The 13275-nt window shown below is 59.4% G+C and overlaps 1 protein-coding gene across 1 annotated transcript in view; it reads right to left on the reverse strand.

Annotated features, from left to right (window-relative positions):
• Positions 1-10097, reverse strand: part of LOC120879831 (multiple epidermal growth factor-like domains protein 6) — a 50650-nt gene extending 40553 nt beyond the window's left edge. Inside the window, exons 1-2 of the mRNA XM_040262826.1 lie at positions 10058-10097; positions 2871-2993 (exon numbers count right to left, since the gene is read on the reverse strand). Of these exons, the coding sequence (XP_040118760.1) occupies positions 2871-2993; positions 10058-10097 (163 nt within the window). The remainder of the gene's footprint in view (positions 1-2870; positions 2994-10057) is intronic.
• Between the last annotated feature and the right edge of the window lie 3178 nt (positions 10098-13275).

The raw sequence follows: 13275 nt of genomic DNA on the forward strand, positions 1-13275 counted from the left end.
TCCTCTCAGGGGTCCTAAGAGCCAAGGGTGTCATTCGCACCACTTTCCAGAGGAAGAGGCTGAAGCTAAGAGCTCCCCAAGGCGCTGAGCTGAGGCTGACACCAGGGTCTGGCCCTGGGGGGGGCCCCCCCAGAGGGGCCGACATGGAAAGCCAGACGCTGCTGGGTAGGAGCTCAGGGCCCCGGCAGCTGGGATGGGAGCTGGACAGTGGGGTCCACGTTTCTCCCCAGGACCCACCTCCTCCATAAAGCACAGGTTTGAGCACACCTGCCCGTGGGTCTGGGGGGAGGGCAGAGGCCGCACCGTACGAGGACGCTGCGGGAGCAGCAGTGAGCTACAGCCTCACCTGGCAATGCGCCCTTCCCCCGCACCTGTGCCCCCAGGAGAAGGGAGCAGGGCTCCTGCCATTGATGCCCCGCCCAGAACACGACCGACACACTGGCCTGGCGCTGCTCCCTGGGCAGGGGTCTGCGCCAGCGCTCCGTGCTTCACGGCGTCGGTCAGTCACTGGGGCAGTTTCCGGACTCACCCCACCAGCCACTCGGCGCGCAGCCCTGTGTGTGAGCGGCCAGGGCTGGCCTGTCCTCCGCGGTAACATCTTGATTTCCTGTCCACTTTGCTCACATTCAGCCAGCCGGCTGCCCCCCCCCAGAGCCCCGCTCACTGGCCGGAGCTGAGATTTCAGGGGTGGCGGGGGCTGGCTGAGGGACAGAGAAAACAGCAGGCGCTTGGCTCTCGGCAGAGCGCTCTCAGCCACGCGGTGACTCGGAGCCTCAGCCATCCCAAACACGCGGAGCCAGTCAGCGAGCTCCTGGGGGGCCGTGGAGGGGCCGTGAGGGAGGAACGGGTGGGCACACCAGGGTGAGGGCAGCCCCCTGACTGGCCCCCTCCTGGTCCTCTCAGTTTCCCCGCCTTCAGCCAACTGCTAGGTGGCGACCACCTCGCCCACCTGTCCTTGAGACCTTCTAAATCAAGGAATTTCAAGGAAGGCATCATGGCCGGGCCTGCTGACCCTGAGCTGGGCTCCAGCCAGTGGCCAAGCTGTGCACTTGTGTTCCAGGACCGCTTCTGGCCACTAGGCCAGAGGTCAGCACTGAGCGGCCTGGAGCACAGGTCAGAAGACGCCCAGCCCTGGGGTAGCCCCAACATGCCCACCAGGCCCTGGCCCAGAGCTTCCTGGGCACTGACAAGGGGCTGGATTGCACACCCACAGACTCTGGGGACTGAGGGCCAGAAGGGTCAGGGACGGGAAACCCATGGGCCAGTCCAGCCCTATCTGTAGGCCACAGAGCTGGAAACGCTCAGAGAGGCTGCGAGGTCGGCAGTGCCCCAGCGGCAGTGGTGGGCAGGAGCAGGGCCCTCACCCCGGGGCACCTGCAGTGGGTGGAAATCCAGGAGACCTCCGTGTGGGAGCATATGTTGAGGGGATGCTCTGTCTTGTGTGCAGGCATCCCTGGGGCTCATGGAGACCAGGAGGCTGGGAGTGGGTGAAGGGGGCTGAGGCTCCTGGAGATACTGCCCCGGGCCTGGCAGGTTTTAGGCCCCTGATGCCTTCCCAACATCAGGGCAGCCACCCTCACTTCAGGGGGCACTGGCAGGAGAGTGGACATGGGTCCAGGAAGGGGCACTCCTTCCCACCCCCAACTCCACCTGCACTCAGTGTGCCCTGGGGTGGGGCTGCAGGCCGCGGAGGGTCCTGCCAGCCCAGCGGGGCTTCATTCACAGAAGGGGAAACCGGGACGCAGGTTGGTGACATGGTCTGGTTCTGTCTGGTTCTGGTTCTGTCTGTGACAGGTCTGTGCTCCTGTTGCCCAACAAGCACAAGGTCCCCGGGTCCTGGGCTGTGAGTGACAGGTCAGCCACCTCTGCTGCCCCACCCCCAGTCTCGCCTCCAGTGAAGACATGCTGGAAACGAGAATGGTTTGCAGAACACCCCGGCCAGGGCAGACTCCCCCCGGCTCCCAGATCCCCAGTCCAGTGGGCTGTGAGCCTGCCACCACCCCCACCCTGAGGGATGGCTCACAGCTGGTCTCTGGCAGAACCAAAGACAGTGTCCTCGTGGGGACAGGAAGTTCGGAGAGATGGGGGATGACAGCGGCTGTCTGACATGATTCAGGGCAGAGAACACAGATGCCCACAAGTCCCCACCCTGTGTGAACTCAGGGGCCAAGTTGCCAACTGGGTCCTGGGGTCAGGGGCCTGGCGGGGGAGCACAGGTGTGGGAGTGTGGGGGACAAGGAGGGATGGCATGTCTTCCACCCCATCCCTTGCCTTCTCCCAGCCTCAATGCTAAGCTAATCTGTTCCTCTCTCTCTCCCCAAATCCAGGAAATTTCTTTCTGTCTGTTCTTGGTTTTGCTGACAGCCTGCCAGCGATGGCAGAGAGCTGTGCCAGGCCCAGAGCTGGTGACCCCTTCCAGACTGGCCTCAGCAAGCCCTTGCAGGGGTAGGGTGCCCCCCAGCATCCCCATGCCACCCAGGCACACAGCCTGCCCTCTGACCCTCCCGGAGGCCATGCAGCTATACACGGGCCTGCCAGCCGCCCACCCACCCTCCCCAGCTGCATCTCCAACCCACCACCTGCCTCTCCCCACCTGCGAGCAGAGCAATCTCCCTCCCCAACGTGGCACCCAGGGTGCCCTCCACCCACATCAGGCTCTCTGACCCACCGAGGCTTGTTTGGAGGGAAACGTGGATTCCCCAAAGATGCGGAGAGCAGTCGGGCAGGGAGGACCCCGGGAGCTGGGTGCCACTTCAGGACCCTCAGCAGAGCAGCCCAGGGGTGGGGAGGAGGCAGCCCCAGGGAGCAGCCAGCGCAGGGATGCTGAGGCCACGGCTGGGTGGGGGCAGGGGCCCGGGCCGGGGACCTACCTCGGCAGGTCTTGCCATCTCCCTGCAGCTGGCGGCCGGGCGGGCAGCGGCAGTAGAAGCCCCCCACGGTGTTGCGACATTCACCCTCACAGCCCGCGTTGCCAGTGGCACACTCGTTCACATCTGTGAGGGGGAGACGCGGGTGAGCCCAGCACAGGGACAGGAAGAAGCTCAGGACCCCATGACACAGCAGGACGAGGCCCGGCAGAGACGGGCAAACCTTACCCCTCCAGACAGGCCTCACGAGAGAGGGACCCGCCAAGTCAATCCAGCAGCTGGGGGGCTGCCCCGCCAACCAGGTCCCTCCCCGCGCCCAGCACCCGTGGTCCTGTGGTGTCCCGGTGTGACCTGGCAGGAATGTCCCTCGGGGACAGCTCAGCACAGGAGTGGGCCCTGCTCCGTAAGGAGCCACCCTCACTTGCCTGTGACACCCCCAAGAATGGCCCCTGTGTTCTGTCCAGCTGTAGGTTTGCCAGAGAAACCAGGCCTCCCCCAGCATGGAGGCCAGGAAGAGGCCCCCATTGTCATCCCACAGCTGCTTGAGACCTGGCAGTGGGCTCCATGCACCCCCCGACCCGGCCCAGGTCACCCCCACTCTGGTCTGCTGGGACCCTGTGGTACGTGAGTCAGGCCTGGGGAGTCGGGGGACGCCACTGGGCTCTGGTGTGGAGGGCAGAGCAGGCAGGAGACTCCACCCATGAGGCCACACTGCCCACAGCTCCCCTGTCCTCTGCTCGGTCTTTGTGGGTGCAGGACGGTAGCACGTCCCCTGCCACAGGGAATGTGGCCGGGGGTGCCCAGGACACCCATGAGGGGCTGGTGGCACCATGGCCCCACAGACCCAGCCAGGGCCCGGGGGACTCCGGTGCCTTGTTTTCCAGAACACCTCTTGGGCATGGGGTGACAAGGGGCCCAGGCCCTTCTGCCCGCCCCCAGCCCCCTGCTGTGTGGCAAGCCCAAGGTCTGAGGGGGCCCAGCTCTGTCCTCCCAGCACCTCAACATCAAAGGTGGGGGGGGTCCCCCAATCTCATGGGGAATGTGACCCAGAGGGAAGCAGAGACCCCCAGGAGCCACAGGCCACAGATGGCCAGGTGCCAGGACAGCCCACCAGGCGCAGTTGCTGGAAATGCCACCCCCCTCCTGGAGGCTCAAGGCCCAGACCAGCCTGGGCTGCAGTCCCCAAGCCCAAGCCACCGACGTCTTCAGCTCCCCTCTCCACTAGCATGTCCTTGGGAGGGTCCCTGGGAGACCCCGAGCCGGGTTCAGGCTGCAGGGGCGGGCAAGGTCCCATGGGAAAGGCAGCACTGGAATGTCACCCTGAGCCCCAGCCTGTGGGGTTAACACTGGGAATTTTCTGGGAATTCCTAGAGAGTTCCGCAGGGCCAGTCCACGCTCAGCCCAGCCTGGGGGTCAGAGCTTGGGTGCCCAGGGTCTCCCCACCAGGCTAGCCTGGGGAGATGGCACAGGCGCCAGGCCCTCCAGCGGGCAGCAGCCAGGTGCAAGCCCCCCCACCTTCAGGGCCTACCCTGATACTTGGGCTGTGTGGCTGGGCAGCTAGTAGGGCAGGAGGCCAGCCAGGCAGGGCTGCAGATGGAAGGTAGACACCCTCGGGAAGCTGCTGACATGGCAGGGTCCCCAGGGCCTGGGCACCACCTCCAGGGTGGGGTCAGCCTTATAGCTGCCTTCCAGCGCCCTGCCCCGACTCTGTGGATGCTGGTGACGGGGCCAACGTGACCTGGAGCCTCCAGGACTCCCATACCCATAGAAAGGGCCTGCGTGCTGACACTCAGGGTCTGGAACTCCCAATGGCACCTGCTGCGCCCCTCCAGCCGCATCTGGATGCCATCCTACAGGTGCCCAACCATGTCTGCCTGGCCCTTACTGCCCCTTGTCCCCGGCACCTCCCTGCCAAGCACCTCACCACCTCACCGAGCTGAGCCCCTTGTGTCTCTGCACTGGGAAGGCTGATCAGCCCCTGAATCTGCTCACAGCTGGACCGTGCCAGCCTCAGTGTTGGGGCTGGGCCTCCCTAGAGTCGGAGCCCCAGGGCCCAGCCAAGGCTGGCAGGAAGGGGGCCACAGAATGCCTTGTGACTACTGCATAGGCATCACCTCCAGGGTCTCCTGGAGAGCAGCAGAGCAGGCAGGGGGCTGGCCCTCCCTGTGCCCTGTCCCCTGTCCCCAAGCAATGGCAACGCAGACTGAGAAGGAGGTGACCCTGCCCAGGGCCAGGGAGGGGCTGGGCAGGTTCAGCAGTCTCCCCTCTGCTGAGCACCTGCCCTGTACACAGCTGGAGCTGGGGAGAGGGGGAGATACAGAGGTAAGGACCCCACCAGTCAGGGCAGGGGAGAGCTTGGGGAACCACCCAGACTGCACATCAGGTTCAAGTCCCTACTGGGGCAGTGGGGGTGGAGGAGAGGAATGGGCCCTCGTTTGACTTCCCCAGCAGCTACAGGCCATGCTTTTAGTTCACAGCATCCATGGACCAGCACCGCTGCACCTCCCGCCCCTCGGGACCCATGTCTCAAGGGCATGGTGCCTTGACCTTGTTGGCTCCTTGCATCTAGCCCACACAGCAGTGGAATGAACTCGTAAGGATAGCTGCCCCCCACCTCCTGTGCCTCCTGGGTACCTGGGGGGAAGGGGTTGCTGTTGTTGTTCAGCCACTAAGTCATGTCCAACTCTGCCATCCCATGGACTGCAGCATGCCAGGCTTTCCTGTCCTTCACTATTTCCCAGAGTTTGCTGAAACTCGTCCATTGAGTCAGTGATGCCATCCAACCATCTCACCCTCCATTACTCTCTTCTCCTCCTGCCCTCAATCTTTTCCAGCGTTAGGGTCTTTTCCAATGAGTTGGCTCCTTGCTTCAGGTGTCCATATTATTGGAGCATCAGCTTCAGCTTCAGTCTTTCCAATGAATATTTAGGGTTGATTTCCTTTAGGATGGACTGGTTTGAACTCTGAGCCGTCCAAGGGATTCTCAAGTCTTCTCCAGCACCACAGTTTGAAAGCATCGATTCTTCAGTGCTCAGTTTGGTTCAATTCAGTCGCTCAGTCGTGTCTGACTCTTTGTGACCCCATGAATCGCAGCACGCCAGGCCTCCCTGTCCATCACCAACTCCCAGAGTTCACTCAGATTCACGTCCATCGAGTCAGTGATGCCATCCAGCCATCTCATCCTCTGTCGTCCCCTTCTCCTCCTGCCCCCAATCCCTCCCAGCATCAGACTCTTTTCCAATGAGTCAACTCTTCGCATGAGGTGGCCAAAGTACTGGAGTTTCAGTTTTAGCATCATTCCTTCCAAAGAAATCCCAGGGCTGATCTCCTTCAGAATGGACTGGTTGGATCTCCTTGCAGTCCAAGGGACTCTCAAGAGTCTTTTCCAACACCACAGTTCAAAAGCATCAATTCTTCGGTGCTCAGCCTTCTTCACAGTCCAACTCTCACATCCATACATGACCACGGGAAAAACCATAGCCTTGACTAGATGGACCTTCTCAGCCTTCTTTATTATTTGACTTTCACATTCTTACGTGCCTGCTGGAAAAACCATAGCTTTGACTATATGAACCTTTGTCAGCAAAGTGACGTCTCTGCTTTTTCATATGATGTTTAGGTTTGTAATAGCTTTTCTTCAAGGAGCAAGTGTCTTTTAATTTCACGAACGCAGTCACTGTCCACAGTGATTTTGGAGCCCAAGAAAATAAACTCTGTCATTGTTTCTACTTTTTCCCCATCTATTTGCCATGCAATGATGAGTCTGGATGTCATGATCTTAGTTTTTTGAAAGCTGAGGGTTTTTTTTCACTTTAAACTAAATTTATTTTTAATTGAAGGATGTTGAGTTTTAAGCCAGCTTTTTCACTCTCCTCTTTTACTCTCAAGAGGCTCTTTAGTTCCTCTTCACTTTCTGCCATTAGAGTGGTATCATCTGCATATCTGAGGTTGTTGGTATTTCTCCCGGCAATCTTGATTCCAGCTTGTGAGTCATCCAGCCTGGCATTTTGCATGAGGTACTCTGCATATAAGTTAAATAAGCAGAGTAACAATATATAGTCTTGATGTATTCCTTACTCAATTTTGAACCAGTCCATTGTTCTATGTCCAGTTCTAACTATCGCTTCTTTACCCACATACAGGTTTCTCAGGAGACAGGGAAGGTGGTCTGGTATTCCCATCTCTTTAAGAATTTTCCATAGTTTGTTGTGATCTGCATGGTCAAAGGCATTAGTGTAGTCAATGAAGCAGAAGTAGATTTTTTTTCCTGAAATTCCCTTGCTTTTTCTATGATCCAACAGATGTCGGCAATTTCATCTCTGGTTCCCCTGCCTTTTCTAAATCCAGCTTGTACATCTGGAAGTTCTTGATTCACATATTGCTGAAGCCTAGCTTGAAGGATTTTGAGCATTACTTTGCTAGCATGTGAAATGAGCACAATTGTACAGTAGTTTGAACATTCTTTGGGGCTTCCCTAGTGGCTCAGATGGTAAAGAATCTGCCTGCAGTGCAGGAGACCTGGGTTTGATCCCTGGGTTGGGAAGATCCCCTAAAGGAGGGCATGGCAACCCACTCCAGTATTCTTGCCTGGAGAATCCCTGTGGACACAGGAGCCTGATGGGCTGCAGTCCATGGGGCCGAAAAGAGTTGGACATGACTAACACATTCATACTTTGAATATTCTTTGAGTGAGACTTCCTAAATCCTGTATGAATCAGTATGGATGATTCAGAAACCAAAATAAATAGCAGATCTTTCAGGTTGGGGGCAGTCCAGGGTTGTGGGGGCAGCTGCAGGTCCTGTGGGTACCCCAGGACAGTCAGCAGCCCTGCCAAGGGAGGGCCAGCAATGACCCCCCCAACCCCAGCCAGCCTCCAGGTTGGGGTGGGGAACTTCAGCAGCCCGGAAGCTGGGCCTCAGCTGAAACCCCAGGGAGGCAAGCAGCAGAGGGGCCAGGAAGGAGAGACAGAGAGGCACCCCAACCCACCTTTCCTTCCTGACCCAAGACGGGTGCGTGGGTCTTCAGGCCTCGGTGTGGAGACTGGGGCTACCTGGGATTTCTGGGAGCTGACCCTGGGGAGTCCTGGCCCAGGTCAGCTGCAGCACAATCCTCCTGCTTCCAGAATGATCTGTCCGCTTGCGGGGCATTGTTGTTGTTGTTCAGTTGCTAACTCGGGTCTGACTCTTTACGACCCCATGGACTGCAGCATGCCACGTTTCCCTGTCCTTCACTATCTCCCACAGTGTGCTCAAACTCATGTCCATCGAGTCGGTGATGTCATCCAACCATCTCATCCTCTGTCGCCCCCTTCTCTTCCTGCCTCCAATCTTTCCCAGCATCAGGGTCTTTTCCAATGAGTTAGTTCTCATCAGGTGGCCAAAGGATTGGAGCTTCAGCTTCAATATCAGTCCTTCCAATGAATAGTCAAGACTCATTTCCTTTAGGATTGAACTGGCTTGACCTCCTTGTTGTCCAAGGGACTCTCAAGAGTCTTCTCCAACGTCACTGTTGTGAAACAGATTCCAACAGCTACTCCCTGCAGCCCCCACCCTCCCCGAAAGTGACTCAGCTGGCCAGCCCATCCCAGCTCCCGGCTGTCAAACACAGACTAGAATTATACAGGGGTGATGACACAGCCCAGAAAACCACCCAGGGACCAACCACCCTTCTTGCTCACAAAGCCAGTCTGGGGGCAGAGTGTGCCCTGAAAGCCCAGTGGCCTGGTCACCTGAAAGGCTGATGCTCCAGCTTGTTGAAGGGGTGGCCTGAGCCCAGGCAAGTCAGGAGGTCGAAGGTCAAGCCCTGGCCTGGAGCTGCAGCCAGGGCCCATCTGGTCACTGTCGGAGGGCGTTCTGCTCCAGGAAGTGTCAGGAAGCACTTAGGAGGCAGGCTCCCTGAAACCCTGGCTTCTTAGATGACCAGCCCAGGAGCACCCCCAACCCGAGGGATGGGGTGTGGGGTCCGGGGAGACAGAGTTTCCTCCCATTTCTGGAGTGAGGCAGCAGCTTGGAGAGGCATCTGGCCCCCAAACCAGGCCTCTGGTGAGCGTGGGGTATGAATGCTGACACCCAAAGCTGGCTCTCAATCCTTCTCGCCTCCCTGTCCACAGCGCAATGCAGGAGGTGGCAACACAGCGCTGTGAGTGTGCTCGATGACACCAACCTCGTGCTGCAAAGGGGTCGATCTTGTGTTACACAGATTTTACCCAAAAAAACGGCCTCGAACCGGCCCCCACGCTGCACATACATCTCCAGGCATTTGCTACAGCAGGAAAGGGGGCCCACGCCCTGGCCCCTGGATAGTGCTGGCCCCAGCACAGGGCCCTCCCTCCAATGGCAGCAACTCTACAAAGGCCCTAAGTCGCAGCAGCCACCCAGCCTGGACGAGGGCTTGGAAGCTCTTGACCTTTCAGCAGACCTGGTGACCAAGGGATGCAGATTGAGGAGCACATGCCCCAATCTCCCAGGGGAATGAGAGGGGCCCCCCCGAGAGAGGTGGCCTCCACACACCCCCGCCCATCCACCAGCAGCCTGGGTGCAGGGCTGGGGCTCTCCGGGTGGGGCAAAGTAAAGATGAAATGAACTCAAACAACCACCTGGCAGTCTCTCTCCCAGGAACCAGGAACCCAGGAGGGAATGTGGTCCCTTCTGGGACAAACCTGGCCTGGCCTGGGGCCGATGGTAGGCCTGGGAGCCCCTCAGGTGTGAAGTAGGTCAGAGAAGGCATGTGGTTCCAGGGCAGGGCATGGCCAAGGGACCCCCACCCAACCTGTGAAGATAAGAAAGTTTCACCCTGAGAACAGAGGCCAAGACCACACAAGGGGAGGCCGCCCAGCCCACCAGGCGGGGACCTGGCCAGGCCTTGGCTCACCGGCTCTGTGTGACAGTCAGCCCTCACCCCCCACCGCCCACCCAGGCTGCAGGCTACCTGTCGGAGCCAGGATTTACAAGGCCCTGCCTGCCAAGGAGGCCAAGAAAATCCTCCCTGCCTACAGCCAGGTGTCACCCGACAGGCCAGGGCTGCTCCCAAAATCTCTGTTGGGACGAGTGATGAGAACCAGCTGGACCAGAGTCGGCAATGTGGGGCTACAGGAACAGAGACAGAGGAGCTGGAGGTGGGGGTGGGGGTGGCCCTAAGCTCCAAGGGGCCTGGGAAGGCAACTCCCCAGGCAGGGCTGGCGGCTCCTTACCTTCCCGGCCCTCCTGAAGGAAGAGGAGTGTCCAAGGCATCCCCGCAACCAGCACAGATGGACCAGCATAGGGAGCCCCCTCCTAGGGCAGGATGCATGGCCTGGACCCACCAAGTCTCTCTCCCCAGGGATGCTACCCCCACCCCCATGTCCCACTGGCCCCTCCCCCCAGGGGGCAGGGGACAAGTGGGGCTCCCTGAGCGAGCTTGCTCTGAGGCTGACATGTCTGCTCAGCACCCTGGTCTGAGCAGGTCTGGGCCTGCCTCAGAGCACGTGCACCCTGCCCCAGCCCAGAGACCCCCTTCCCAGGCACCTATTCTGTGTCGTGCGCAGGGGTTCCGGCCCCTGAGACAGGTGAGGCAAGACCTCTGCGGGGCTCTGAGCCAGCCTTGGGGGGCAGATGCCATGGGGGATACATGGAGCACTGATGAACATGGGACTGGGCTTGGCCCTCACCACCAGCCCATGGGGGAGAAGGTGGCTCCCAGCAGTGCCAGGATGGGAAGGCCAGGAGGGCTGAGGAAGAGGAATCCACGGTGGGCTGGAGGCAGAGCTGCAGGCCGGGCCTTCGCTCTAACCCAGGGGAAGGGGAAATTCACCAGGAGCCAGGCCAGAGCCCCAGGGTGTCGGGCCGCTGTCAGAGGTGCTGGCAGAGTGTCTTGGCTGCCGCAACAAAGGACCACAGAGCTTGTGGCTTAAACAACAGACATGTGTCCTCACTTGCCTCTGGGCCACAAGTCTGACATCAGTGTTACTGGAGCTAAAACAGGTGTCACTGGGCCCACACTTGCCTCTTCCACCAGCCAGGGTTCCACGGGTCAGAGCCGCATCGCTCCCACATCCAGACCCAGGCCTGGACAGCAGTGCAGGAAGGGGGCCTCCCTCCGCCCTCCGACCCTCTCAGTCAGAAGCTGGGTGGGTGGCACCCAGAACAGGGCCGGGGGTCCCCAGGACACGGTGGAGGTCTGGGCTGGCTCGGCATCTCGGCCACTGGGTGAACACGACCCACCACAAAACTCTTCTGGGCCTTGAGTCCTCATTCCTAAAACGGGAGAAGGACGCAAGGCCGGGGATCCAGGGGACACCCTCCGAGAGGACTGAGCCTCATCAGCATTTTTAATTCCGTTTGGGTCAGAAATGAAAGTTTGAAGTTGCACAGCCCCAGGGCCGGGTCTGAGACCCAGGCCCGCAACAACCGAGGCTGGACTCCTGCTCATTCTAGCGGCCCCTGGGCCCTTTACAAAAATGCAGAGGCCTCAGAGGGCTGCACAGAATCCCCTCCACTTCCTCCCGCTTCCCCCAGCTCAGCACAGCTGGGCCAGGCACCTGCCTCGGCTTGTCCCAGAAGATCCCTAACCACATTCCCTCCTGGGCTCCTGGCTCCTGGGGGAGAGACTGCCAGGTGGGGTGGGGATCCCAGCCCGCTGCCAAAACCAGACCCACCCCTTCCCCTGGCGGGGGAAACAGTTACCACAGAGGACCTGCTTGGCACCCTTTTAACACCGTTAATGTGCAAACTGCTTGAAACAAGTGAAGTGAAGGAGTGAAGTCGCTCAGTTGTGTCCGACTCTTTGCGACCCCATGGACTGTAGCCTACCAGGTTTCTCCGTCCATGGGATTTTCCAGGCAAGAATACTGGAGTGGGTTGCCATTTCCTTTTCCAGGAGATCTTCCCGACCCAGGGATTGAACCAGGGTCTCCCGCATTGTAGGCAGACGCTTTACCATCTGAGCCACCAGGGAAGTAAGACCCCACCTCAAAAAGCTGTCCCACCACTGCCCTGGGCCTCCCACCCAGAAGGACAGAACCCCAGCGGTCCAGGGAACCAGCCAGAAGTGGTGTGTGTCCAGCGGAGCCAGGTTGCCTCAGCCTGTCTTGGAGGGAGCAGCCTCCCTGGTCTGGGCACCAATTTTGGCCGTGCCAATGGGCCACCTTATGAGTCCATGTTCAGTCCCCCACCCTACCAGGAGTTCCCAGCATGGGGAGCAAGGCCAGATGACCCACAGCCCTGGTCCAAAGAGGACCCCCTTCCCCACCAGGAGCAACCGGAGGCAGAAAATGTCACACATGCTTTACAAGGTTGCCATGGTAACCGGGAGATCCAAAGCTGTCTCATGGGATTAAACTCACACAGTTACCTCCTCTCAGAGCAAGAGTGAGTAGGGTGGGAGAAATTCCCGCAAAGACAAGACACCCACTGCCTCCATCCGACACTCACACCAGGCTCCCCAGCGCTGCCCTCTCTGCAGCTAGGGGCCCATCAGGAAGGCAGCACGTCATCCGGCCATGGATCAGCCTGCAGCCCCACAGAGGATGCTTGAGAGGACCACCTACTGCACAGGAAACTTCCCAGACCCAGACAGTCCAGAGTGGCGGCCCGTGAGAGCAGAGGAGATCCCAGTAACAACGACCCGAGGCAAGTCTCCATAAACCGTGCAGATGCTCCTGGGTGCAAGAGCGTTACAGAAGGCCCCCGGCCTGCTGTGGGTGGTTGGCAAGGCTGCCACTGTTCTTTCTGTTTAATCTTTAGTTACTCCGGCCAATAAAATCAGGGCCCCCAAGGTGTCTACGCCCCATCTCCGGATCCCCAGAGGGCCAAGTGGAATGACGGGTGCCAGTCAGCCTATCTTACAGTGGCGGAGTGTCTGCAGGAAGCGGGCGGGTCCAGTGGCATCACAGGGTCAGCATGAGTGGACGAGCAAGGCCAGAGTGAGAGTCTGGGGAGAGAGAGCTGAGGCCGTGGGAAGCACGGGCAGGCGGGTGCCTCTTTGCTGGCTTTGAATGTGAAGGAAGGGGCCACGAGCTAAGAAACTCAGGTGCCCTGAGAGCCTCCAGGACGAACCTGCCCTGCCCAGCACTGAACTTTGGTTCAGGGAGACACATGTCGGACCTGTGAGCGCAGAAAAGTGAGGTGATACATGTGTGTCTTACTCCCCTAAGTCTGGGCGGTCAGTCAGTGCAGCAGATGAGAACTAATAGTCATCGGGCACGCATCACCTTGAAAATGGAAAAAAATTAAAATCATTTTATTAGAGAAAGTGCTTCATGCTGCTCCGGGCTGAAGCTTGCCCTTGGCCCGGGGGAGGAGGGGGCATCTTGCCCAGTTGGGCCATCCCAGGAGGTGCCCCCAAACTGAGAGAAGCCACTCTGTAAGCAAACCCACCGCCGGGCCAGGGCCCACCTGGCTGGGTGGTTATCTCTCTCATGTGGCTCGGAAG

The sequence above is a fragment of the Oryx dammah genome, unplaced genomic scaffold, assembly GCF_014754425.2.
Source record: "Oryx dammah isolate SB20612 unplaced genomic scaffold, SCBI_Odam_1.1 HiC_scaffold_21, whole genome shotgun sequence".
NCBI lineage: Eukaryota > Metazoa > Chordata > Mammalia > Artiodactyla > Bovidae > Oryx > Oryx dammah.